The sequence below is a fragment of the Drosophila pseudoobscura genome, chromosome X (assembly GCF_009870125.1).
Source record: "Drosophila pseudoobscura strain MV-25-SWS-2005 chromosome X, UCI_Dpse_MV25, whole genome shotgun sequence".
Lineage (NCBI taxonomy): Eukaryota > Metazoa > Arthropoda > Insecta > Diptera > Drosophilidae > Drosophila > Drosophila pseudoobscura.
Window position 1 is genome coordinate 14,948,005 of NC_046683.1, and position 26,503 is coordinate 14,974,507.

The window sequence follows — 26,503 nt, forward strand, 5'->3', positions numbered from 1 at the left end:
GGACGAGGAGGAGCTGGTGGAGGAGTTGCCATGGCTGTTGCTTGCTTTGCGCATTTTGCAGCATCATTTGGCGCCACTCCACCACTCTACCACTCCCGCTCATCCTTCCCAGGGAGGGAGCCAAATCAGCTTCATTTAGAGACGACTCACGATGCCACACAACTTTTGCTTCTGGACTCCCAGTTACACACCGAACTCGACTTGGCTCGACTCAGCTGTCAGCCATATTTTATACTTAAAATGTCTAAAGTAATTTCATTGTACTTAGGTCCATTCCTCCTGCTTCTTCGGGGATGGGATGCTGCTTTTGCAGGAGTTCCCCTTCTCACGAGTTTCTCTTTACGCCGCATCATGGTCCGAGGATTAACAGAGAGCGGCGACCAAGTGAATTAAATTGAATTGTTTGTCTCGAAGTACTCGAATTCTACGCACTTGCCTTGCCCATTGAGTGGCAGGATTAATTATGGATAACGATGCCCCATTCAGTGAGAAACAGCATTCTGATAAACTGCAGTGATGACTGCCAGCTGTCGACTCTGGACCCCGGACTCGTCCGTTCAATTATGTAGTTAGCCACAAATTTAGCGCAGCTCTCAGTGCTCCTGAATGACATACTGCTTCGAGCACACACACACATGGTCATGCCATTAAGGGATATTTGCTTTGGCTCGATTCGATTCGATTCGATTTAATTGCAAATGGCTCGGGCTCAGTGCCACATTTTGTTTGTACGAAAGTTGATTTCTAAGACAATTTCTCAATTTCCTTCACTCTGCTCTGCTCCCCAGTCCAATCCAAACCGCAATTTCGTACCGGGACACATGAAAGTCCATTAGTTCGACCTCCTTGCAGACCTACCGTATAGATGTTGTGTCTCGGCAGCTAGACGGACGGAAATGAGCTGCTCAAATGTTTCCCATTGCATTGCCCTCAGTTTGAGACCATTGGGTTTGGTTTGCGGACATTGTTATTACCAAGAGTTGTTGGTTTGGCTTGATTCGGGGTGATTTTGCTGCTGCTATCGATATGAAATAGTATCTTTGATCAGCCATCTTTAATGAATAATTTGGAAATACGATTTTTCCCTATTGTATACCAGAATTTTCCACAGTCTCCCAGTCTTTCCACCAAGCGTGGAACAAGAAGGCTTATAACAACTGTTTTCAGATAGTATCTAGAGCTAGAACTCACCTCAAAGCTGACAATACCGCTGCGATCCTGATCCAGTGTATTGAATACATAATGTGCGTATAAGGTTGGGTTGGCTGTTGTTAAATGTCGTTGTTGGATGGCGTCGTACATTGTTGTTGGTGTGCGTTTAATGAAAGCAAAGAAAAGGAGAGCGTTAAATGTGAGAGTTCCAATCGCTGGCTGGCTGGCTGGCTGGCTGGCTAGCGGCAAAACGAGACCAATTAGGTCTCAACTGAAGCATTTAACATTTTGCTTTGGTAACATTATCAATTCAACTCTACACATACATATACACATACACAAAAGGAAGCTATAAAATACATAGTTCGATAGTTGGCCAGCATAAAGATATGAATGGGGTCCTGGTTTTTGGGTCGAATCTTTTATGTGGGTCGTCCTCGTCGTCGTCGTCGTCTTCGTCTTCGTCTGCGTCTTGGCAACAAAAACTTTTCGCTTTTCCTTTCAGTTTTGTCAACCATAAAAGTTTTTCCATGTTTTCCTTGAATCGTTCCTGTTTATCACAGGAAAAGTCAACATTTTTCGCCCAAAAGTTTCAATGGAAGCTGGGGCTGGGGCTGGGGGCTGTGGCTGGGGCTGGGGTGGAAAACAGTTCGCAGCTAATTATGCGAGTGTCTCTTGTGGCTGCTGATAAGCTCTGGCACTGGCACGGCCCCTGCCCTTCCTGCTGTCCCCTGGCGCTACCGCTTCCATTTGAACATTCTCAATTCCCCTTGCGGCTGCTGCCACAGACAAAAGTGTTGCCTACTTATGAGGGCTCAACGAGTTCTGGTTCTTGTTCTGGTGCTGGGAGATCTCTGACTTCTTTTTGGGTTTGCGCCGAAAGCACTTAGCGCACTTACTCGCACTGCTCCCCTTCAGCCCCCCTCCTCCTCTCCAGTACAGAGCGAAAAAATGTCTTTATCTGGCCATCACATAACGTTTTGATTATTTCATTCCCATTCCTCTCACTCCTTGCTTTTCCGTAATTTTACGATTCGCGTTTATGTTTATGACTGTTGCTGTTTTTGGATGCTTTTGAATGCTCTTGGATGCTCTTGGATGCTCTTGGCTGCCGCTGATGCTGAACTTTTTTGTCGGTTTATGCGCTCACGATGTTTACACCTCTTTGGCGGGTCGAAGACGTCAGCTCATAAAGTCGCATCAAATCTCATTTAGGAGCGAGCTTTCATACCCCGTCACAAAGCTGTAAGCTGGCCGCAAAGAAAAAGAGCCAGAATTGCCCTTTTTAGTGCATTTTAAAAGTGAGAGACCATAAAGCGAGAGGTCACATATCTGAATTTAATTCTGTATACTGTTCACTGTATACTGTTCCTATTCCAGTGCTTCCAGTTCGATAACAACTTAAGAAAGAATGCCAAAGTAATACAATGGTAACTGCCTGAAGAGCTCTGATAACTCTCTTAAATTAGCGAGTATGCCGACAGCGCCTTCAGCAAGAGAGTGGCATAAAATAGTTCATGATTTGGTAGCTATTCTTATATTTTAGAGCCAACTGAAGGATTGAATGATTCTGCGAGGCCGAGCATATTTTTTGATACCCTATATCCCCCTCATCATTTGATACAGCATCGAGGGCTGAACTTTAAACTTTGGACCACCTTAAAGTGGCGAAACGTACTGTATGTACGAGCACAGGGGAGTGTATAAATTTATTTGTCAAAATTTATTGTCGCCGTTTGATGCCTAATGTGTTTTTATGACGCATGACGCAGAGTGCCACGTCCACACGCACAAACTCCCATTCAGAGATGGAGATGGAGATGGGTTGGGGCTGGGGCTGGGCTGGCAAGGTCAAAGCTCAATGCCAAAAGATGGCATCTGCTCCCAGCTGCTCTCCGTCCGCGTCCCGAATTTTGTTTCTGGCGCTCGTTCGCGAACAAATCAAAAATGACTGCAAATGTGCCATGTAAAAATTGTTATAAAATTTGCGCAGAAATTTGCCAAAAAGGAGCGGAACGCGAGTCTTGCAAAAAACAAAAAGCGACAAAACGCGGGGGAGAGAAAGCCTTAGAGAAACAGTCTGGCTGAGGGATGAAGACGGAGCTGGACCTGGAGCTGCAGCTGGAGCTGGAGCAGGGGCCAAAAGTGATAAATCACCAACTTTGATGATGCTTTTTTTTGTTTCTTTTTTGCTTCTGGTTCGCCTTCGTTGGGGCTGCCAACTCGTATTAGGATCTGGCAGCGTGTGTGTGTGTGATGGGGATGAGGGGGATGCGTGGGTAAAGCAGCTTATCAAAATAAAAAATGATTTCATTATTTATTTTTCATCAGATAACGGCCAGACATGATGAAGAATAAGAATAATCAGCGGGGGGCCGGCCATGAAGAGGGTGTGCCGAAAAAGAAGAGGAGCGAAGGCGGAGCAGAGGACGGGAAGGACGTTAGTCTCATGTTTACTTGGAATTTCTTATTTCTGTTTCCGGCTGTCGATGGAAAGCATACTCTCCCCTCCACCCATCGTCCCTCAGGCGTTCCCCTTCTGTGCCCCACATATCTGGCTTCGGCTCTGACTCCTCTTCCCGCCCTTGTTGTGGCAGTCAAAATAGGTTTATTATAATAATTCAGTGCCCCAAACATGTGTAGCAATAACTTGTCTACTTCTGCACTGCCTGGAGCGGGGGCGGGGCTGAGCAGTACAAATGTGGCATAAATAGGATTTATGCTGGTCGTCCTCGTCACGTGGCCATGCACTCGAGGTGGGAATGAATTCTCCCAGCAATTTGAAGCATTCTCAAAAGAATCAGTCCGAAATTATAGACGATGTGCAGTGCGTGGCAGGCATATGTATAAGGCAGCTGCAAGGTGCCGTGGCTTCTACGAATTTTCAATGAAATCGATATGGTCATTTAATCGAACTGGAGAGACTATTCTTCGGATAACTTGAAAGTTAATCAGCTATCAATGTGCTCCTTTAACTCTTCCTTTGTAATTTTTGCATCTTTTATACATCTCTCTCTTCCATCTGATTGATACTCGTTACATCCCGAAGCACTGTCCAGGCTAATTAAAGAGTTCCGTGCCGCACTGTACCCCCTTCGCGCGGTAATGTATCAGCAATTCAGTTAGTTACTGGCCGGCAAAGGCAAAGGAATTTCGACTCTTTCGCCCGGTCTCATCATCATCCTCAACTTCCACCCACGGCTGCCGTCTAGCATCTACCACCGGTAGCACCGCCTTTGCAGTTGTAAATGTAAATTGTGCTGAGGGGAAACGAAAAAAATATGGTAAAAATTCACTTGTTGTGCAAACGAGGTCAAGTGGGTGGCTTGGTTAACACTCCCCTTGGCCCTTGCCCCTTTCCCCTTACCCATTTCTCTCCTTGCTGGCCATTTCCCCTTCCCTCCTGTCCCGCAGCAGACCGCGACTTGTGAAACATGATTTTGCTTTTTATGCTTTTTTGCTAATTTGCTTTCTGCATTTCATATTTTTTCAAGCCAAGGGCCAGGCCAGGACAGGCCAGGCCAGGCCAGGGCAGCCGTCCAAACAAAGAGTCGCCTCTTTGCCTTTCTGTATACACGTATAACCAGCATCCTCCTTCTCCTCCTTCTCCTCCTCCTCCTCCTACGTATCATCATCATCATCACTCTCGCTATGATCATCTGCAGCAACTCTTTGGGGCCACCGCCGTCTGCCCAAGGGCCATACATTTTTATCAATGGCATTTGCCTTGAGTTGACTTTTGGCCAGCTCGAAGAGCAACACAGGGACAGGATACACAGGGGAGCAGCGGAGGTCCGGAGGTGGGAATGGGGTCTCCAGCCAATTGGCCTTTGTTTTGGAGCTCTTTTGCTAATCATAACTAAGGCAAAGGGAACACAAATTTCATTTTCATGTGAATGCACTCCTCCCTCAAAGTGCGTACCGGTTCAATGATTCCAAAACCGATTAAGGCTAAGTGAAACTTATGGAATGGAGCGCCAGGTGGAAGGATAACAACTGCAGTGCCATTCCGAATCGATTGGTAAAAATGGAACGTATGGAATTCACTGAACGGATATTTGATTGTTTTAATTGGAACCTGTGTGGACTGGAGTGGAGTCGAAGGAACATTTGCCAGGAAAATGTGAATGGATGGGAGAGAATATATGGCCTGGGATCCTGCGAGGTGGGGCAAAAGGAATAAATGGGGTGCTGAGAAGAAGCACTCGTGGAACGATGAAGAGGAAACGGAAGTGAAGAAGGTGTACTAGAACTAACTATGAAATCTAACTAGGACAGAGAATGAACTGATAATTTACGCTAGGACAAGGTGAGTGAGCATTCATATGTGGCTAAGAACAACGTTTGAAACTTGGCAGGCTTTAGGCAGTCATTAGTTCAAGTCAGAAACAGTAACGAAACAAAGTATACTGTACCGCACGAACCTCCCTGTGGAAAAAACTGAGAGTAGATCACTTTGAAGGTGTCCTCCTTGACGACGCCCGTGGGGCACTCAGCCTTAAAGCCGCGATAAATTCGTTTGATCTCGTCCTCCGTGAAGCGGGTCGCCCGACTCAGGGCGCTCAGCGAGTCCGGTCTGTAGCGTGCTGGCGTCTCGAATTCCTCTAGTTCCGAATCTGCAATTAAAGGGATACAGACAGAAGTTGGTCAGAGAGTCCTTTGACAAAGAGGCAAATGCGCACATTGGAAAAAGTTAAGACTGCAATTATCATAGAAAGCTTAATGTTGCATCTAAATAATGAGGATCGTAGCTATGGTTTTTACAAGTATTCTTGCTGATCTTTGCTTTCAGTATGAAGAGTACTCTCCAGAGTAAACTCTGGTTGCTTTGAGGCCTACACTCTTTAAGAAAGTGCGAGTTCAATGAGAACACTCCCACAGTCCATACACTTTTAATCTTTAAACTTAGTTTCACACAAAACCATCTTTCTGGTCCAGGGTGAATCCACATAAAGGGCCAGAATAAATATACTTTCGTCGTTTGCCTTTTGGGCTTGTTCCAGTTAATTCTGCTTTCTGCACCCGCCCCACAGGCTACCCACACTGCCCTCGAACCCAGTAACTGCCACTTTCCGACCACCGTGCCACCACGACACACGCGATTTTGATCTGTTGAGCCGCTCGATGTGCCGATGTGCCGATGTGCCGATGTGTTGAATTGACTTGCCAGTTGCCTTAAGTACCTTGTAGTACTTTGCCTGTCGAAAGTTTGCGCCTCTTTGTTCGAGTTTCGTGGTTAACGAGGGCCTTTAGGGAGTGAAGGGGCGTGCGGGTGGTTCTCGTCCCGCTGTGGTTGTGGGGGTTGAGGTGGTATCCCCAAAAAAGGTAAATGATGCTTGACTTTTCTTTTTGGGCCTCTGCCCTGCGTCGGTTTCTTTCAAAGGCGAGAAAAAAAGTTCTTTGTAGCTGAGGCGCCTCAATTTTAGTTAATTAAAAGTTTTACCCTCACACAGGCACACACGCACCCACACAGAAACACACACCCAGAAGCGCTTACCTACTCACACAGATTCACGGACACGTTGGGACAGGGAAATGCAGCCGGCAACAGAGAGCGCTTTTTGGTAAGCGACAAACGGGGTTCACGCGCTTGACAAATGGCTGCTTAAAAATGCATGAAAATATGCGAGCGGCGACAGGGAACACACAGGAAGACAACAAAAGAGAGAGAGAGAGAGAGAGAGAGAGAGAGAGAGAGAGGATAGGGGGCTTTGGTGAGAATTATGGACTGAGGAGAGGTGGTTTACGAGAGCAGCATTGTTCTCGCGCCAATGCCCATTTTACTATACCAAAAGGCAAAAATCAAGAACAGTGGGAAAGTTGGAAAGAGAGGGAGATAACTACAGAGTTAGAAAGAGATATAAAGAGTGGAGAGGGACAAATAAGTGAGGAGGGCACTAGGGTAGAGATGGACTGCAATTGTCGTTGCCTTTGGCGTTAGATTTTAATTTGCTTGCCGGCTTATGCCACACACAAGGCACAAGGACACACGTACACGCCCGCTCAGCACACATGGAAAAGCACTCTTGCTTATGCAATTTCATTTTAGGCGAAAGTGGAGAACTAAATACCAAAAGGGAACCTACAAGAGGAGCCACAGCCCGCAACCATACATTTTCATTTTAATTTCTTTTATTGTGTTTTCGTACCGAAAGAATTTTAGCCTAATACCTCCGCAAAGGAAAACCCCAGAGGAATTTAGTTCAAAGTGGAAGCGCATAAATAGAGAATTACAATAATCACAATAGAGAAAAACCAAAACAATCGCTAATTAAATACAATTAAGATCAGAAATGGGTCTGAAAACTAATTTAGTTGGTATCCGTATACTTTCTCTCTTATCTTCCCACTTCATTAAGATAAGTTTCTTCAACCTAATTTGCTCTTTCGTGGGAAATCCCCTCCCGTTTGCCTCTGGCTAAGCAGATTTCTTATCTTCCTGTCCATTTTCTCTCTACTTACACTCTCGCTCCTTTCAGCTTTCCATTGCCCTGTCCTTATATTTCTCTCCGACACACACTTTGTCTGTTTATTGTTTCCATTTGGGTATTTCTTCCCATTTTCATATTTCTTCTCGTTACACTCGAGTGGATTTGCATTCGCATTCTTCAGTTTTACCCGCAGTCGCCGTTTTGTGTGTGTGAGTGGCGGTTTCGGGTCTGAATTTTATGTCTCTGGCATCTTTTGAACATTGTCAGCACAATGTTGACGAATTGCATTAGTTCTAATATATATTCATGTGCAGTTGGCACTTTTTTCGGTTTTGTTTGGCTTTAATTTACCAAAAGTTTCCTTACATTTTTCTGCTCCCATTTTGGGGTTCCCCTTGCCCTGTGACCATTTCCACCTTGGCCAAAAGTGTGTGTGTGTTTTTTTTTCTGTTTTGGCGCTTTATTATCAGCTGCTGCTGCCTCTGGCAGAGGCAATGTCAAGAGCAAACAAAATATTCCCCTAAATGTCTAAATTATTTGTGTCACAAACAAAGTTGCCGTTGTTCGGGCCGCGACAGCTGCCAGCTGCCCCCAAATGCAGGCATTACTTTTTTTTAAACTGCTTTCACAGTGGTGTGTGTCTGCGCATGCAAGCAGTGCATATGCATAGGTGGTCATGATTGCCCAAATGTAGGCATTACTTTTTTTCAACTGCTTTCACAGTGGTGTGTGTCTGCGCATGCAAGCAGTGCATATGCATAGGTAGTCATGAATTCTGAACTGATCAGATTTTTTGTGCATTGAAAGATTTACGTACGTAAATGTATTTACACCTAATTTCTGAATATTTTAATTTACTTTTTTATCGTTGATTGCAGGCACATTTTGAACAGTTCTCTGCTAAACAGCCATAATCGAATGTTTCAAAATATAAATTAATACATACGAATATTTGAAATGTTTTAAATCCAGTCTTCTACTTTATTAACATACATATCACGACCCTTATAGTCGAATAATGCCATGCTGCTCGGATGAACCGATCTTGGATCTAAAGTAGATGCTCATGCTGGTGGCCACCTGCTGAGGTTAAGGTGCGAACGGCCATGCCTCATTTAGTTTGCTGTTGCGGCGAGGCTCAGAGCTAGGCCGGGTCGGGTGCAGTGGGGTGCGGTCGGCTCGGATCTGATCTGGCAATTGGCAAACATAACAATAAACAACAGGATGGCAGTGGAATGGCATTTTGCGGTGAGTGGGGCTGGGCGTGGCGGTGCGAGCAGCGGGTGAAGGGCCACCAGAGCAGAGGCATTCTCGGATTGCCATTGTTGCCAGTGCAAGTTCAGATAAAGCACAAAACACACGGAACCACAGATGCAGTTACAATTGGTATGCCGGCGCCCTGCCCACTTCCCACCCTCCGCCATCAATCCGCCACCCCCTGACCGCGCGCCTCACCCCGCATTGCATGAGCTCGCATAATAAGTTCCTGTTTATCTCGGCTCGGTTGGTGTTTGTTTGGCCAACGTTGGCTGCAGTGCTCTTCGTCATCCCTCTCCCTTTCTCTGTCTCCGTCTCTGCTTTCAATGTGTATGTGTGTGTGGGTGTGTGTGGCTGCGCAGGTGTCATGTTTCCGTTTCCGCTGCAACAGCAACAGCAACAGCAGCGCCAGCAGTGCCAGCAGCAGAACCGCCAGTCAAGTGCAAATATTTTTGCATGCTGCACCTCACACACACACACACACACACACAGGGAAAGAAAAACCGCAACAGACTCCTCCAACAACCCACCTTTTGGGGGAGTGACATTGGATTTTATTAGGTCTGACTGGGAATGGGTTCTTGTTTGTGTTTTTTTTACCACTGCAGAAGAAAAAGCAGCAGCGGCAGTGGCAGTGGAAGAGGCAGTAAAAATATTTGCTTTCGTTCAGTTTCAAGTGTGCGGCATGTCGATAAGTGCCAGTGACTGCAGTTTTTCCAAATGTTTACCTCGCTTTACGCCCGAACTCAAATCTTTTGTTTACTATAAAAGTGCAAATTAATAAAAAATATATATGATGCTCGGGGGGACGACAGGATTGGGGTGTAGCTGACATGCCTTTGAAGATGCTCACTCAGTCGAGGCATTCGCAGATCCAACACAGACACACACACAAGCACACACGGAGAAAGGCATTCAGCCTTAACAGCTTTCCTTTTTATCTGTTACCTCTTTTTGATCAGGGAAGCCCGCAAATAAAGCGAGATGCTCAAGTCAACATCGCATGCTGGACTGGCGCTGCTCAAGAGTCTAACTTTATGCTGGTTATGGCAGTATTAAGGTCAATATTGATTCACAGGATCCATCCCAAAAAAGAAAACTTTTTCTGTTCAACAGCTACGTGAAACTAAAAGATTGGATCTGAAGAGCTTACAGCCATTCGGAAACTGACACCTGTACGGATTGTATTTCTTATCCTTTTCTAGGACCAGGCGCGTCTGGGATGGTATACACTCCTGGTGTTTTCAATCAATTTCAGTCCAAGCAGCTACTCATCGTCACCTTTTTTCTTTGATGTATCCCAATTTATTTCAAACTAATATATTATTCATTTATTCAAACACAATTTTGCATGCAAATAATTCTCACAGGCAAAATGATTTCCTTTATGAACTTTCAATCTGCTCGTATATCGAGTTTCCTTTCATCACATTTTTCTCAGATTTATCTCAATTTTCTTTGTTTGACTTACACTGATTTAAAAGAGGTATTTTCAATTAGTTTTTCTCTTCTGCTGCCCAAACGTCTCCCAGAGTTATCAATATATTTATGCATATTTGCTTTGGTTTGCCACAAAGGGATTTCGGATAATATATTATCCATCAGTTGACGCCTCCCCCTCCCTCTTTTAATCCATGCAACATTCCATTCGAATTTAATTTCCCGCACTAAGCTTTGAAAATATTGTAGTTTAACGAATTAAGAATTTTTGTTGCGCTCTTCTCCTGCCTCTCCTACAATCCTTTTTTTCTGTGCCACGCTTCAATCTTAAGCTGAAATCCCACTAAAAACAGATTTATCCACACATGGAAAGCAACAAAAATATAAAAAGAAAAAGAAAAAAAGGGGGGCGAAGGGGAAAACGAGAAACGAGTATAAAAAGTTGGACTGCAAGTTTGCCATGCAGACAATGCTCCGACACTTATCTCATTTAATTTCGTATAATTTTTTCCTCCTTTGCAGCTCTGGCTCCATGCCACACACACACACATGGACACATGTCGGGTGTGCGGTGTGTGGCGTGCGGCGTGTGTGCAACATTTGTGTAAGGAAAAATGAAAGAAGTGCAACTTTGTGCCATGTTTCTCATCACATTGTTGCAGTATGTGGGAGTCTGAGGGGGAATGAAATGGGGTTAGTGACGGTGAGGGGTCGCCGCCAAAGGGGTTAATGAAAAAACTTTTTCGGCTGCTGCTGGGGCTGCAGTTGTTGCCTCTGCCTCTGCCTCTGCCCCTGCGTTTGCTTTGCTTTGTTTTATTGCGCATTTTTGCGGTCGCGATTGTTGGATTTCAGTTGCCGTTGCTGCCTCAGACAATGGCCAACAAATTGGTGGCGACGAAACGAGTGAGGCAGGTCCCAGCTCCAGCTCCTGCACTTGTATAGATAAAAAGAAAAGACAAAGCAGAGCAGAGCTGTGGGAGAGCAGCGTAAGGTCGGCGAAGGTTTGGCTAAAGGAAGATAATGTGAGAGCCGAAATGCACTTAACTCATTTACGATCCGCACCGAATGCGCTTAAATAAATTAAAATGTGGCAGGCCCTGACACTTAAAGGCATATGCACAGGCATGTGCATACTCGTAGACTCTGCTACACGAGTCGAACAATCGATGCCCTGTATGTGAAATTTTGCACCTTCGAAGCATGACTGCTTGCAGTCCACAACTGTCGTCCCTTGCAGACACAGCTCAGACTGCTTGCACCACTTGCAGTGTCCACTGCTTGCTACACAAAAACTCGTTGCCTACTTATAAGGGCATTATACGGCATGAAAGGCTGGGATTGAATTCATTTACAGGGTATGAAACACACTGTGGAGACTGTCGCAGTGCCTCGTGTCCTGACACCGTTGTGCCGGAGTCGCTGCTTTCGCTTGAATGCCTGTGAAAGGCGCGAAAGTGTGCCAAGAAGCGAGTAACAAGAGACAGTCAAACAAAGAGTGGCAGAGCGGGAGAGCAGCAGAACGCGAGAGGCCGGCTGGGCAGTAGAGATGATGTCTGCGGAGCAATGGGTAAGCTGGTCTCAAAGGACTTGCTGCACTTAAAACATCGCGGTCGCCATTAAAAATTATGTGCAATAAGCAGCAGCAGCGACTGCGAACAAACAACAAATAATGAAATTATAATTAAAGCCAGAGCCAGAGCCGGACCAAAAATACTGAACGAATCTGAAAGCGAAGGCAAGGGCAGTAGCCCTACTGCCCCTAGCGGCAGGGGCAAAGAGCAAAATGAGACCATCAAGTGCACAAAATGGAGCGACCACAAAATGCAGACAACGAATTCAATTACCTTCTCAAGCCGGGTCCAGCCAAGTGTGGGCGTGGCATAATGAAGAAATTATGAAGTGCATTAAGGGCCAGAAAGGACCGCGGCGAACGGGGAGCGGGTAGCGGGGAAACGCAAACAAGACGACGACGCAGTTCCAAAGAAGAGCCCAAAGAAGAAGCAGCCCAAAGGAAAATGAATACGCTGATTGAGCTGCCCTAAAGGACAGATACAGGCAGCGAGAGAAGAGGGTGACAGAGATGGAAACGGAGACAGAGCAGCAATGGCAAAGGACAGGACAATAAAGTGCAGCCAACGGCATTGAAGAAAAATGGAAAAAACAACAGCGAGCAAACATTGAGGGGGCGATGAAGCGAGAGGGCGTAGTGAGCTGCTGGGTGGGACGGTGGGAAGGTCCCACATACATACATATACTATACATGTACATATATAGAGTACAGGCTACAGAGTAAGCCAATTACCAAAGCCAAAACGAGCAGCGGCTCCAATTTATTTTCATCTTATATATGTACACATCATTTTTGTTTTTATTATCTTTTTGTACTCCGAATACCCTCTACTAATTGGTTTCGAAGGGTATACGACTGGGCCAGGGCTGATGGTCCACAAACACTTACAGGGTATCTAGGTACCAGACTACCGGAGACTACTCTGCAGGCCCTGGTGCCCTGCCGCAAATTCTTTGCTTGTTTGCAGCTCTGCTCTTTCCTGCTTCCCTCTTCCCCCTTCCATCGTTTATATGTCTGTATATTTTTAGCTTTTTTCCCAGCTTTGCCGGGATGTTCTGTTCTGTTCCGCAGTGGCACCCCTGATCACCCCTGAGCCCCCAGCACTGAGCCACCACCCTTCTGGGTAATTAATTGAAATGCCTGTCGCGGCCAAGGCTGACTGAGTATTCTCGTCGTCCTTGACTTTGGGCCTCTAGTGTGGAGAGGCAAAGGAAACCAAGAGAAACTAAATCAAACTGTGAAAAACTAGACACTTAAGATCAATTAGTGTTGCAGGCGAAGGAATTGCTATTGATAAATGGCTAGAAATATTTATAAATTGAGAATATAAATAAGCAACGAACCTAAAAGCAATTAATGTTGCAAAGCGAGGGAATTAAGCTTGACAAATGGTAGGAAAAAATTCAAAAATTTCAAACACTCTGCAGTAGGCTTAAGTAGGAGGCGAGGAAAAGGAAAACTGGTAGTGGCAAAATGGAGCAAAGTTTGAACAGCATTTGATTATAGTGCAAACAGCTTTGAGAACTAAATTCTGTCCCCAGTGCACCACTTAGCGCGAGCGAAATTAATTATCGCCCCCACCGCATATGGGGCCACCGCACAAAAAACGTATTTAGATTTAATTTGTGAATGAGTTTTAAACTCAATTAAAGTTGAAATCCACAAACAAAATTTAAATGGCGTGTCATTTGATAACATAAGCCCGCGCCTTTTCAGTTGGATAGAGAGTCGGATGGCGGTGCTGGTAAGGGGTACGATCTAGGGGGTTGTGGGGGGGGGGAGGCGGTTTTTGGAGGAAGCCAACTTGTCATTCATCAAACTTTTTCAATAAAACTTTTACGCCGCTTCTCCTCGCTGGCCAACCAAGCTGCAAATCCGTCGCTCATTTCGAGAGCTAAAAAAGAGCTTTTCCCCGCGATCTGCCGCGAGATGAACTGTTGAGCGGGAAGCAGCAGGCGCAGCAGGGGCACCGGGGCACAGGCAGGCCAGAGTTTGAGTCAAGTGTGGTAGAGAGGAATGCGAAAGTTCTGTTTGTCCAATTGTACCGGAGAATAGAGTTTCGATTTCCATTGCCGGCTCTCTTCCCAACTGTCATTGTCAACACTTTTCCAAGGCCAACATGGCCAACATGGCCAGCATGGCCATGCCCCTGCATCTAACACCCCTTGACCCCGCCAACCCCACCGACATTGGGGAGCAGCTCAGTTTGAAGCTCTTGCAAACAAATATTATACTCGTATTGTGTTCCATATCGATTTCCTCTCTGGCTTCCTCTGCATTCAATTTACAGGATGGGCCATGCAACTTTTATGTTGAGCTCATCATTTTGCAAAATGCTCAAAGGGGGAGAACACCGGAGGATGTAGGTGGCTACCACCGAACGGAACTGCACGGAGCTAGCACGGAGCACACACAAAAACAAAACTGAATCGAGCCAAGAACGAGACGCAGATGATGAAGAACAAATTGACAAAAGAATCAGCATGAAGGACACAACTCGGGGGCCTGAATGAACTTGGTGCTTCTTAAAAAGGAATAAAGGGACCGAGTGAGAAAGGAGGGTGTGTGGGCATGGAGTTATGAAGATTCAAATAGTTGAGCCGTAAAAAAATCAATGCAATCTTGACGTAGAGTCTGAGAGGAGGTGGGTCCATCCATTTCCATAATTAATCATGCAAGTGCCAGCAAATACATACATGAAAGGGTAAAGTGAAGGCTTTGGAAGTTCCTCAGCTCAAACGAAATAAAATTAATTTGATAGCGACCCTGGATAGCGACCGTTTAGATGCCCTGGAAGGATGGAGGGATGGAGGGATGGAAGGATTTTCTTTGCTACGTTTTTAAATGCCACTGCATAAATATGTGCACCCACAATGGCTATTCAATACTCGTAAATGACTCGTTCAAGGCTGCTGGCATACATTTTCGCATGCATAAATTGAATGAAGCGACAAAAACCGCCGCGAAACCACAAGCGCGTTTTACTAGCGTTTTTCCGTACGCGCCCCAGCAGGCCCCAGCCAAAATTCGTACAAAAAAATGTCCCTGCTGGCAGATTCATGGCCATGAATTGGCCCAAAACTCAAAGCGGCGGTTAGTATGAACTGGCATGGGGTTAGCCGTGGCAAAGAGCAGAACAAGCGGTTGCAAGCGGTTAGGAGAGAACTCACAAACGGGGGTTAACGCTTACGCTTGGAGAGGCAGTGCCAGGCCAGCACAAGAGTTGCCATCGCTACACAAAATAAAAATCGAAAAGAAAAATATATGTATAGTACTCGTATATAATATACAGATAAATCAAGGGGATAAACTGGATAAAACAAATTAGGGGGAATAAGGCAGAGGATAAATGCCTGTGGTCACAGCCCTTTTCTCCAACCGAGTGACCATGCTTCACTGCTCCTAAGTCAGTGATCAACTGCTGTTTAAGTGCACTTTGCCACAGAGAAAGCAAGCTTGCTTATAATTGCAAGCCTTGCTTTTGAATCTGTGGTGAATCTGTAAAGTAACTCTTGCGAGAGCCAGCAGCCTTTGCTGGAGGGAACCTCCTTGCTCTGGACACAGACAGACAGACAGACTGGACAGGTTAGAGAGGACTGAGTCTGTGTGGTCTCCTAGCGCTTACCAGTTTGCGTGGTGCTGCCTTGGAAGAGGTTGCGCAGATAGCTGATCAGCCGCCGATGGAGCGGCCGGTGGCGATGGCGCGACGACTTGCGCAGCGAGGAGGACGACTCCTGGCCACCGCCACCCTGCTCCACATCGTCGGGGTCCAGCGGTGTCGCTGTGGCGCCCACCTCCTTGCCACACTGGGTGGCATCCACAATTATCTCGATGCTGCGCTGTGTATTCGACTTCTTCAGGTGACCGAGTGCTGTCATCGCTGTGCTGGTGCTGCCACCGCCACCACTTCCGCATCCGCCACCGGCACTTGTGGCAATGGTGCCAATAAGGGCGTCCGTGGCACTTGATCCGGTCCCGGCTATGCTGCTGACTTGCTGTTGATGCTGCTGCTGGTGATGGGGCTGTTGATGCTGATGATGATGCTGATGCGGATACTGCTGCTGCTGCTGCTGCTGTTGTTGCTGCTGGGGGATGCGGCCCGCGAGCAGCTGATGATGTGCGGCTGTCGAGGGCAGCTCGTTGACGGTGCCATTGCTGTGACTGCCCCGATAGATGAGCTCCGTTTCGTTGGTCACCTGGCGCAGGGCGTGCAGGCCCGTGTGCGAGGCACTGCTGGCCATCCCCGAGGCACTGGCTCCACCTCCTCCTCCACCTCCGCCTCCACCACCGCTCCCATTCAGACCTGTGTAGTAGGCGCTGTTGGGGCGTTGGGTGTGCTGTATCTGCGGCCCGGCCATGACGATGTTGTGTGGGTCCTGTGGCAGCTCTTCCGTCCCTCTGTATGTCCCTGTGTCCCTCTGGCTCTGGCTGTGGCGTGGCTCAAGCTCTGGGTCTAGCGCTGGATGGTGATGCTCGGCTCTCTAGTTGTGGACGGGGCTCTGCTTTGGCTGGTAGTTGTTTAGTAGTTTTAATTGTAGCATTCTGGCCATTCACATGGTTACAGCTGGCTGGGTTAGGTTGAGGCTGAGGCTGAGGCGTTTTGGGGCGAGTGGGGTTAAGCGTTAGCCGGCCTTGAGGCGCCGCGTCGAGTCTCTCGGCATCTGCGAGAAGCGAGTAAACAAAGACAGAAACATACCAATAAACGACTGCATCAGAAAATTATTCTTCAAAATTTCTGAACTTTCAATGCCAGCAGCGTTGCATTTTGTATTAGTGTGCGTTAGAGACTGTGTATGTGTGTGCATATGTGTGGATGTGTGTGTGAGTTATTAAGCTCGTGCAAGCCGCCATTGTATGTAATCCCAGCCGTAAACAGATTACACTTTCAATACACAAATTAATCGAATAAAGATTGTTGATCGATTGAACGATAGCCACCCAAATCTGTAACGAATTCTTATAAAAACTACCCCTAACCCCCATAGCTCGAATGAGAACATTTTCCCCGCATAGAGTAGGCTTTGAACTGTTTTTTTGGTTGCTGTCAGATGTAGGAACGACTGTGTAGGTCAGTTTCGGGGCTAACCTTATACTGAACAGTTCAGAAAATTAAAAAAATTCAAAATTTGTTGTGCGGCATTTTTGGTTTTTTGTTTTTTTTTAACTTTTGTTTGTTCAAAATTAGTTCAACGCCTGTTCCTCGTTGGCCGCCACTCGTGACACCATGACGGACGACAAGCCCTTCAATCCGTTCTACATTGGCCCGCACCCGAGCAAGGCCTGCGCCATCCCCGAGATCGCCGGCCAGCAGTGCTCCCCCAACTGCGCTGAGAAGCCCACGGCATCGGGACAGCACCCCCACCCCCAAACTGCCCCCGGCGGAGGCATCCTCATCGTGGGCATAAGCGGACCCGGGGGCGGAATGGCCAACATCTACAGCACCGGCCAGATATCAAAGGCTACAGGCGCACCTGGGCAATCGCTTACCACCAATTCCGGAGTACCAATCTCGGTCGGCACAGCCAAGCCTGGCCCATCCCTGGCCGCTAATGCCGGACCAAATTCAGCTAAAAAAATCTGCCAACCCTATCCCTGCATGGAGACCAAAAATAACAGCGGTCCCGGCTGTGACTAATCAACAGAACAGAACCCCACCATACCTACACTTTCCAGCAAGTAATTCCACCAAAGTTAGCCCCGAAGCAAAGACAATAAACCAGAATTAAGTCCGCAATAGTAGTGTTTTTCTTGAAAATGAGACTTCCATAAGAATCATGGTTCCCCCTCCATCTTTTCCTCGAACCGGGCCACCCTTGTAATTTAACTAATGTTGAAGGAAGGAACGAGGATCTGATTTGACTGCAGCTTCGTTCCATGGAAGCGTGTCCTCGCCTGGGAAAAATTATAGCTTCCACTCACACAAAGACCGAGTGCTATAAACTACCTTGCCTGAGCCACGAATACCCCCCGAAATGGCACTGATGGAACCTCTGAATACTCAGTTTTTCAATAGATTTCTAAAAGTGCAAAAAGTGGTATACCTAAGCAGCATAAATCAGTAGAAGCTAAGCTCGAAAGTGCAACAATGAAAACGCACCGAGAGGAATCCCATTTGGGGAGTGTTATTTTCAAAGGAATGCCTTGCTTTGCAGCCGTTTCGATGGATTTTGGCCATTTGCATCATTTATGGTTCGATGGCAACTGCAAATGGATCAACAGGAGCACCAGTAGAAGCACACGGTTCGTGGCTCGGGGCCCGTCCTGCTTGGAGTCTATCGAACGTATTGCCCTTTGCAAATTCAATGAAGTAAAAATGTATTATTTATTGATAGACTTATGCAGGTGCACAACAGCAGAAGCATCAACGGCAGGAGTTGCACAGTTTATGGCTGCATCCTTCGATGAAGACAGACCTACATACATGCATACACATATATACACACATGCATGCATGTATGCGTGTGTGTGCCGATGTGTGCTCGTATTTGTCCCGGTACTTGGGAAAATTGCTGCCGCTGGTGCTGCTTTCTTTGGAAGCACCTGTTTACCGAATGATTTATGCATTTTACCCATTTTGCTGTCGACGTTTGCACGCGCAACAAAACTAACAGGCTGCACCAACAACACTAACAAAAACAGTTAATGTGATTTTCTTGTTAAATGCAAGTCGCGGGAAAAATTGTGCACTTTGCTGTCTGTGTTTACTTTTCCCCCGTGTGCCCCCATGGTCGTCGGTTTGTTAAGCTCTTTAACTAATTTTTGAGATTTTGGGAGGGGTTCCTAAGAGGGGTTCACAGCTAAGATCTTTAATTCAACTTTTGATGGCAGAAAACCCTTAAATCAACCCGAAACCGCACTCCCAATTCCAGTGTATTTAAATTTCATGAGTACTGGAGGTGCCTGAATGGCTCTCAATACGAATGTGTGTGTGGGCCACATTTCCAACTGTCAACAGATCGAGTGCAGCGGCGGCAATAAGGGAAAAAGGAAAGGACAATGACAGCGTCGTAGTCGAGGGAGAAACTTAATTTATTGAAATGTCGGAAATGTAAGCGTTAAATGCGCCGCCGCACGAATGCGACGAATGTAAAAACAAAGCATAAATATCTATTAAAATGAGATTGAAATAAATTACAATTTACAGAGGAGCGCCATGCGAATCGAGGGAATGGAAATGTCCCGAAGTAGCAGTCGAAGTAGAAGTAGAAGTAGAAGGAGCACGCAATTACCTCTCCATTCCAGTCACTTCGAGCCTTCGTTCCTTCGTTCCGCAAGTGAAGGTCAGGTGGCAGTCTCGGGCTGGCTTAAGCCTGCCCAGGCATTGGATTGCAGGGCAAACACTTCGATGGCTGGGAGGAAAATCAACGATGTGAACAGAGGGAAATTAAGTGCAAGCACGGGCACAAGTACAAGTACAAGTATAAGCCCGGGTATGGGGCTGGCCATGGACAAAAGGACTCGCATACTTACGAGTAGACGCACTTAAGCGTGAGGCTGGAGCTGGAGCTGAGGCTGAGACTGCGGCACCGATTGCTATGAAAATGGAAACGGCAAAGCCGAAACGGTAAAGGAAATGAAGCTGAACTTTATTATAACAATACACAATAATCGTGTGCAAGCTTCATTTTATGCTCCTCCTGATTTCCTCTCTCTCTGCCTCTGCCTCTGCCTCCGTCTTCGCATTTTCCTGCTTCCGCCTGCTACCTCAGCCTTTTGATGATTTTGATGAAGTGTGGCGGAAAAAGGAAAGCGGATACGCCGCTCCAAAGGTAAACTGCAGCGGAAGCAAGCCCTCACAAAATGGTGATGGAAACAAATGCATACGATGCGATACTTTTGCAGTTTGCTCGCGGTAAATGATCGACCCAGGGGAGATACCCTGTTGCCACAGCCAGACATCAAGTGTGCTTAAAGTTTGAGAATCGAATGACAACCCCAACCACCACCCAGTTCGGGGAGCATATGCCATTAATGGCCCAGGAAGAGCCAGAGATACGAGTGGATGCTAATTGATTGCAGACGAGCAAATTTCTCCCAGTGCATGCACGTACATTGTATGGCAAGGCGCTTAACTAAACAAGCAGAAAACGTGCAGTCAGGCGACAACTGCACTCCTCCTCTGCCAACCACCGACCACCCACCACCCACCGCCCACCGCCCTATTCCCCCGCATTCCCTTCATTGCCCGCTGCGGTAACAGCGCCACTGCTACTCCGGTGCTCCTTCGTCACGAAATCCCAGTAAAATGTCAAGTGCACTTCCAGCAGCAGGAGCAGCAACAGCAGCAGTAGTATACTTGAACCTCCTCCGCCTTCGCTAGCCCCACGCTGCTCTTGCTGCATCCTGCATTCCCGATAGCCTTGCCAAGGCTACCTTGTCGCTCTCCTCGCGGCACCACACCGCCACTTCCTGGACTGAGCTTCAGGTTGGAGCTGTAGCTGGAGCTTCAGCTGGAGCCAAGCAGCGTATCTATAAGTATGCGCAATATTCAAACGGGAAGGTAAAAGGAAATTGGATTTTTGTTGACATTATTTTACAAATATCCGGACCACACGCACACGCACACACAAACACTAGCAACAATGGACTTTGGCGGAGTCACTTTGGTCAGTGCCACTCTCGTGTCGAGTCGAGTCGAGGCGAGGCGGGGATGATGATGATGCTGCACCAAGGACGACCACACCGGCTGCTCGTGCTTCTGCGGCACAGATTTTCCACACTGAAATATGTATTCCTCTCTTTGGCAGCCCCCCACACATGCTGGGGCAAACATATCTTGGTTTTGCATAATAAATTGCGTTCCGTGTGCGAGAGGCTGGCAAAAGTGCCAGAAGACAATGGCAGTCGTCGAATCTGGAGATGTGGCAGCGGTACGTGTACCCGTAGATGGGTCTGAATCCATGGCATCTGCTGGCAGACACTCCGAAAGCCCCCGCCCCCGCCTCCGCCTCCACTCTTTAGTGTGGAAAATTACGCAGATATTCACAAGCTTAACGAAAGCTCCTTTCATTTCAGAAACTCGCATATATTTCTTAATAATTTTCAACTGAATTCCCATTTTATTTGGATTAGTTCCTCTCGTTTTGTTCTATCTGTTAGTGTTAGTGGGCATCCTCTGGTCGATCCAATTGTTTCATTTGTTTCATTTGGAGATTGGATCTTTCTCTGCCTCCCTTGTCGCTTCCTCTTTCAGTATAAAGGAAACTGCAGGAAAACTCGGCTGGGCATAGGGAAAGTGCGCTTTTTGCTCCTGAATCCTGAATCCTGAATCTGTTTTGGTTTTTCGAGTGCCTCCGGCTGCTGCTGAAAGCAGAAACCAATCAAATTTCCATGTTTGATTTATTTGATGAAAAATGTTGCATGCGCTTTGGTTTTTCGCTCTCTTTCGGCTTTTTTTTGGCATTTTGTGAATGCGAATGGGAATGTGCCTCGCCTTGCCGGGGCTTGCCGCAAAGCAACGCCGCTTTGTTTTGGGGGCAATTTTGGTTGCTTGGTGCCTGGTGACATGGAAGGACTGCAAATTGTGTGCTGGAACAGCCAGTTGGAGAGGATAAAACACGCACTCTTACAATCAAGTACCGTTAGACAGTCAGTGGGTGGGTGGGGGGTAGTCAGAGTCGGTCGCTGCCTCGGTCTCGAGAGGCCACAGAATGTAAAACAAATCGCCGAAGGCGCTGCGGCGCTGATGAGGTTGGTTATCGCCGTGGCACCACCTCCCCCCTCCCCACACTCACACACACACCGACACACTAATATATGTACAGGCTTAGTGCGGTGACCACGGATAGTGGGGTTACGCCTGTCGACCCCCCAGCAGATATGCTCATTAATTTGAAATAAAATTACACATTTTTCTTTATTTTTTCAGGCGATAAAAAAAAAATCTCCTAAATTTGATCTTCCTTTTATTTGTATTTTTCCACCTTTGCTGCCAAACGAAAATGTACGTACATATATATGTGTATGTATGTATGTATCCGTCCCTTAATTTAATCTCCCGGTTGGCTTGGTCCCAGGCACATTTTTGTGCGTTTTTAAGCCACACAAATCCTTTGACTTTTACCGGATTAACGCAGGGAGGCAGCGTAAGCAAACAAAATGCAATTTCGGGCTGCGAAAAAGTCTGCAAAATGTCTTTTTTTCGCAGCTTGTAATCCATTTGATGGGGTTAACTTTTGGCAGTCTGGCAGTCAGTGTGTGCGGCTTGGCAGCCGTCAAAGTGCAAAATATGAGGCTCAAGCATCATCAGGATGGAAGGATGGAACGCACATGCGAGTATGTATGTGTAGGTATGTGTGTATGTGTGTGCCTCTGCAGTTGCTCAGGATGCACGTGAGTTTCTGCAATCTGTGGCACACTTTCGCAAAACGCTTCTCCCCCCCGGTCGGCCCCCCTCTGCTCCCTCTGTCCGCTCTTCCGCTGCGAATGATTTGTGGCTGCCCCATGCCTCATGTGGGTGGTTTGTTGGCTGTCGGTTGTCGGTTGTTTGGACCGCGCGAATGAGTGGCAGAACAACAGCAGATGGCTGGCAACCCACCAAGTCAGCCAACTGTTTTCATAACCACAACCGAAGAGGGTGCCTTGAGAGTTGCTTGAGAAGAAGTGAAGCAAGTCCCAGATATCCGCCTAGTATATACATACATATATGTGGTATATGTGGCGTATGTGTATTTTGTATAAATTAACTCAATATTCCATTGGAATTGTAAACAGGTTTCCGCTTGGAAGGCCTTAAAACTGTCTTGTTTTGGTTTTATTCCGATCTACACATGTATTTCTTTGGACTTTATTTCCCACAGTATCCCCCAGTCGTTTCCCAGCCCTATGCTGATTCATTTGCCTTAGTCCACGAGTTTTTGGCTGCGTTTTTCGCACGTCTATTTGCCAAAGCGAGAAAGCTCAAAACCTGAACTTGCCACCTGCTTTCCCAGCACCGGCCCCAGCACCGGCACCAGCTCGGGACCGCTATCCCCTGGCCATCCGCATATCCACCTGGCCTGAACCCCTATCCTGTTCTGCTCGCTCTCTCGCCTATCTGCAGCTTTGCTGCTCAGCTCTCCTGGCCCCTGTATTTATGGGCTTGCACGTGTTTCCGTCTGCCAGTGTCGCCATCATCATCATCATCTCGCCATTCCCATTCGCCATTGTGGCAACTTGAGAATCTTTTGGAAAATACAAAAAAAAAATACAACAGAAGACCCACACACATGCACACAGGCACAGAGGGAAAACGTAGAGAAAGAACAGAAAATTCTGCCCGAGTGGGGTTTCATTTTCAAGTGTTTGCTTTTACGTGTGTGTGTGTGTGCGTGTGTGCGTGTGTGTGTGTGCGAGAGTAGTTTGTGAAACGTTTATTTTTCAGCTGTTGCTGGCGCTGCCGTGACATGGACACTCGCAAAATGGTTGGCCTGTCAACGACAAGGATGCCCCCAGTCAGTTATTTGCTTGCCAAGAGATGCAGAGAAGGAGATCGAAAGAGAAGGAGATCGAGGGAGAGAGGGAGCTCTTGGTGGGAAAGGAGACGGGAGCTGGCGAGACTGTAGAAGAGTTGTAGAAGCTTTCTCGTTCACTTTGGTGAGTTCTTTAGTCCGCAAAACAAAAACAATTTACAATTGTTTCGTTCAAGAGATTCCACATTGATTGGAATCCGATTTGGCACAAATAACGAGACAGGATGTGCCACAGTCCGTTTCATGGCTATCAAGCTGCCGTTAGCATCGAAAGGGAAACGGAAACGCAACACAGAAATAAAAAGAAAGCCGCAAAGAAAGATATTTGGCAAACCTCGCCACTTGATGATGATTTGGTTTGACAAACGATTGAAGATTGCAATCGTTTCCGTTGTACGTTTTGCACTGAATTATATGTAATACCATATTACTTATGGCTGTCTTCCGATATCAATTATTTTCAGCCATCATTAAGAAACTCGAATATCATAAAAATATTTCAATCAATCATAAACAGTACACCCCCCCCTCAGAGCCGCCATCCAACCGCAGTGCCTTTTCCGTATATAGATTTTTGTCGACTGGGAAAGGACAAATTCAGGTCACAAAGTATCCCAGCCGAATCCCATCTGGGAGCAAGGCTTTTCCTAGCTCAGGGACTTAGCCACAAGTCCGTCTACGACAGGTGTATGCATTACCATCCCTCCCTCCTCCCTCCCTCTCGCTCTTTCCGACTTACCAGTCTCTTGCCACCTGCTGGTGGCACGCACACATGTTATCAGACTTTAACTTTAATTCGAACGGGAAGAGGGGGGGGGGGGGGCTGGGTCGAAACCCGATTCGCGTGCAAAGCTCGTAAATTAATTTTTATATCCCTTTCAATTACTTTGGGGCTCGCCTGGAGAAAGGGATGGCTATGGGGATGGCTATGGGGATGGCTATGGTGATGGGGATGCGGATGGGGAGGGGGATGGGGATGCGGATGGGGATGGGGGAGGGGTATATGGATGAGAACCAACTATCAATGCATACTAATGAAAAACGAACACCGGGAGTCGAGGCCTCCGATTGCTTATCGGACAGGGGCGGTGCCTGATTTCATTTCCACATTTCCTCAACATGGCCACAGGTCTCGACCTTTGCTAAATGGCATAGCTCCTGTTCATACCCTGTTGGGAGGGTAATATCTGTTGGCCAGGAAGTTGGCTATACTAAGTACTAAAACACCTCTTCTTTGAACGATTGAAACCTTTAGCTTTGGAGAAAACTGGTCCTTTATCTGCTCAGAAAACTGTGGGCCACAAATCCTGCTCTGGTTTTTCTCACATTTTTTCCAGAGTTCGCTGCCCATTAATGTGTGCCATGCCATCGAAATGGTATGGCTCCCTGGCTTAGAAACTTTCGTGCGTAAGCTGCCATCAAGATTATGGTTTTGGGGAAAGGCAAAGCCAGAGAGAGAGAGTGCACTACGAGTAGGACTTTCCCTGGGCCACAGGGGCAGGGTCGTGGAAGAGCCCAAAATTTGCCTACAGCCAACATTATATGTACTCTTAATCGGCTTCACCAAAAATGCAATAAAAAATACAAATAAAAATAATCTGTTCATAAAGACACACACACAAACGAGAGGAAGAAAGGTAGTAGTAGTAGTAGAAGTAGCGGGGGCTACTTTACATAAATGCCACAGCTGTTTCCTTTTGCCAGCCACCCCACTGCCGCCCACCGAGCGCCCCGGTGTGTACCTTCATGGAAAGCATTTGAATTAATTATACTGAAAGTTGTGAAAATAGAAACTGTTTTGCACCTGATGCCTGACAAAAGCCTTGAGGAGTCTGCTGGGGGCGGATGAGGATGACTGGAGAAGCATCGTAGTTTTATCTCCGTGCGGGGTTCGAGGAGGAGGAGGAGGCCAGAGCCAAACCAACTCCACCCATTATCCCCCCATTCTCCCATTAAGTCTTGGATCTCGGTTGAGACACAGAACGGGCCACAGCTGAGATACGCGAAGAATTACTCATCCCTTGTCAGGGCAAAGGGCACAGACAAAGCTGTCCAAAATCTGTCTTTTATCAACCGCTTGCTAGCCATTAAAGTAGGAATAATTATCCACTATTCAAAAGACTAAATCGCATAGATTTAGTTACAGAAGTAGGAGCTACCTTAGATTCCAGCTATCAACAAACTCGATTATCCTTTCTCGAATTTATGGATGTCTTATCGCTGAGCTCTACTCGGATTGTGGGTTCAAGGGCCACCGCCAGATACAATTGCAATCTGAACTCTCACCCCGAAGTTTTTCCACCAATCAAAGGAGTCTGGAATTGAATTTTGGCTCACAAGAGATGGGAAATTCAAAAAATAGAAAACACACAGATAAATGCGAAAATAGGAAATCCACAGGCGAGGTGGAGGAGGGTCCAGGTCTGAGTCTGAGTCTGGGCCAAACAGATAGTGGGGCGTAGTCAGTCATCTCATCTCATCCATCTGGGCTTAAAGAGCGAAACCCAATTCGAAGACCCGCACAACAAGTTGCCTCACAATGGACGGAGGCCAATGCCGTTGACAGCAAAAACTCACAAAAGATGAGGGCAGACGAGGGCATATGATGATGGGATGGAGATGGGGATGGGTAAGGGGATGATGTGCTAGATGCTTCTGCTGCTGCTGATGATGATGATGTGGCCCCCGGACTGTGACTGGGTTCTTGGGATGGGGCAAAGTGCTCCTCCTCCTCGCTGTCGTTGTTGTTGTGTTGAGTTTTATTGCCGCAGGCAAATGGCGCCTCAAAATGGAAAACATGAAACCGAATTAACAGCCAAACACGAGATGGAGGAGCAAAGACGCTGTCGACAGTGGAATGGTAAACGACATCCGGAAACGTATGCCAGTGGCCCAAACCCCCCCCCCGAGACTTTGGTAATTATCGTCTGACCCTTCCCAATCCCTCCCTCCCCCAACTCCTCCGACTTCTCCTACTCCTCTTGGTGGAAAATGCTTCGTCATGTGGTCGGGCTCCTGGGCTCCTCAGAGTCCATCGCTTCTGATGTCATTGCGTGCGTTGATGGATTTTGTGTAATTTCTTTATGCCGGCTGCCATTTGGGGCAACACCGTCTCCGTCCCCCAGCCCTGCTCCTGCTCTTCTGCCCCCATCATAAATTGAAGCTGGATTTAATTACAGGCTTCCCCTGTCCCAGTCCCTGTC

General features: G+C 47.0%; 2 protein-coding genes across 7 annotated transcripts in view; one reads left to right on the forward strand and one right to left on the reverse strand.

Annotated features, from left to right (window-relative positions):
- The window catches only part of LOC4815236 (Kv channel-interacting protein 1), a 78,787-nt gene that overhangs the window by 7,771 nt on the left and 44,513 nt on the right, over window positions 1–26,503 (reverse strand). For 2 of the 6 annotated variants that reach the window (XR_004470186.1, XM_033383549.1), the window contains exons 3-6: window positions 15,476–16,511; window positions 15,041–15,082; window positions 5,568–5,768; window positions 1,192–1,265 (exon numbers count right to left, since the gene is read on the reverse strand). Coding sequence is in view for 5 of the 6 variants with exons in the window: in XM_033383549.1 (XP_033239440.1) it covers window positions 1,192–1,265; window positions 5,568–5,768; window positions 15,041–15,082; window positions 15,476–16,208 (1,050 nt within the window). In the remaining variant the exon portion in view is untranslated. The remainder of the gene's footprint in view (window positions 1–1,191; window positions 1,266–5,567; window positions 5,769–15,040; window positions 15,083–15,475; window positions 16,512–26,503) is intronic. The other 4 variants (XM_033383550.1, XM_033383554.1, XM_033383552.1 and 1 more) reach the window with 4 other exon arrangements.
- On the forward strand, window positions 16,920–17,584 carry LOC4814652 (uncharacterized). The gene has a single exon (XM_001354667.4). It carries the CDS (start codon window positions 17,075–17,077, stop codon window positions 17,483–17,485), a length of 411 nt encoding a protein of 136 aa, XP_001354703.2. The 5' UTR covers window positions 16,920–17,074; the 3' UTR covers window positions 17,486–17,584.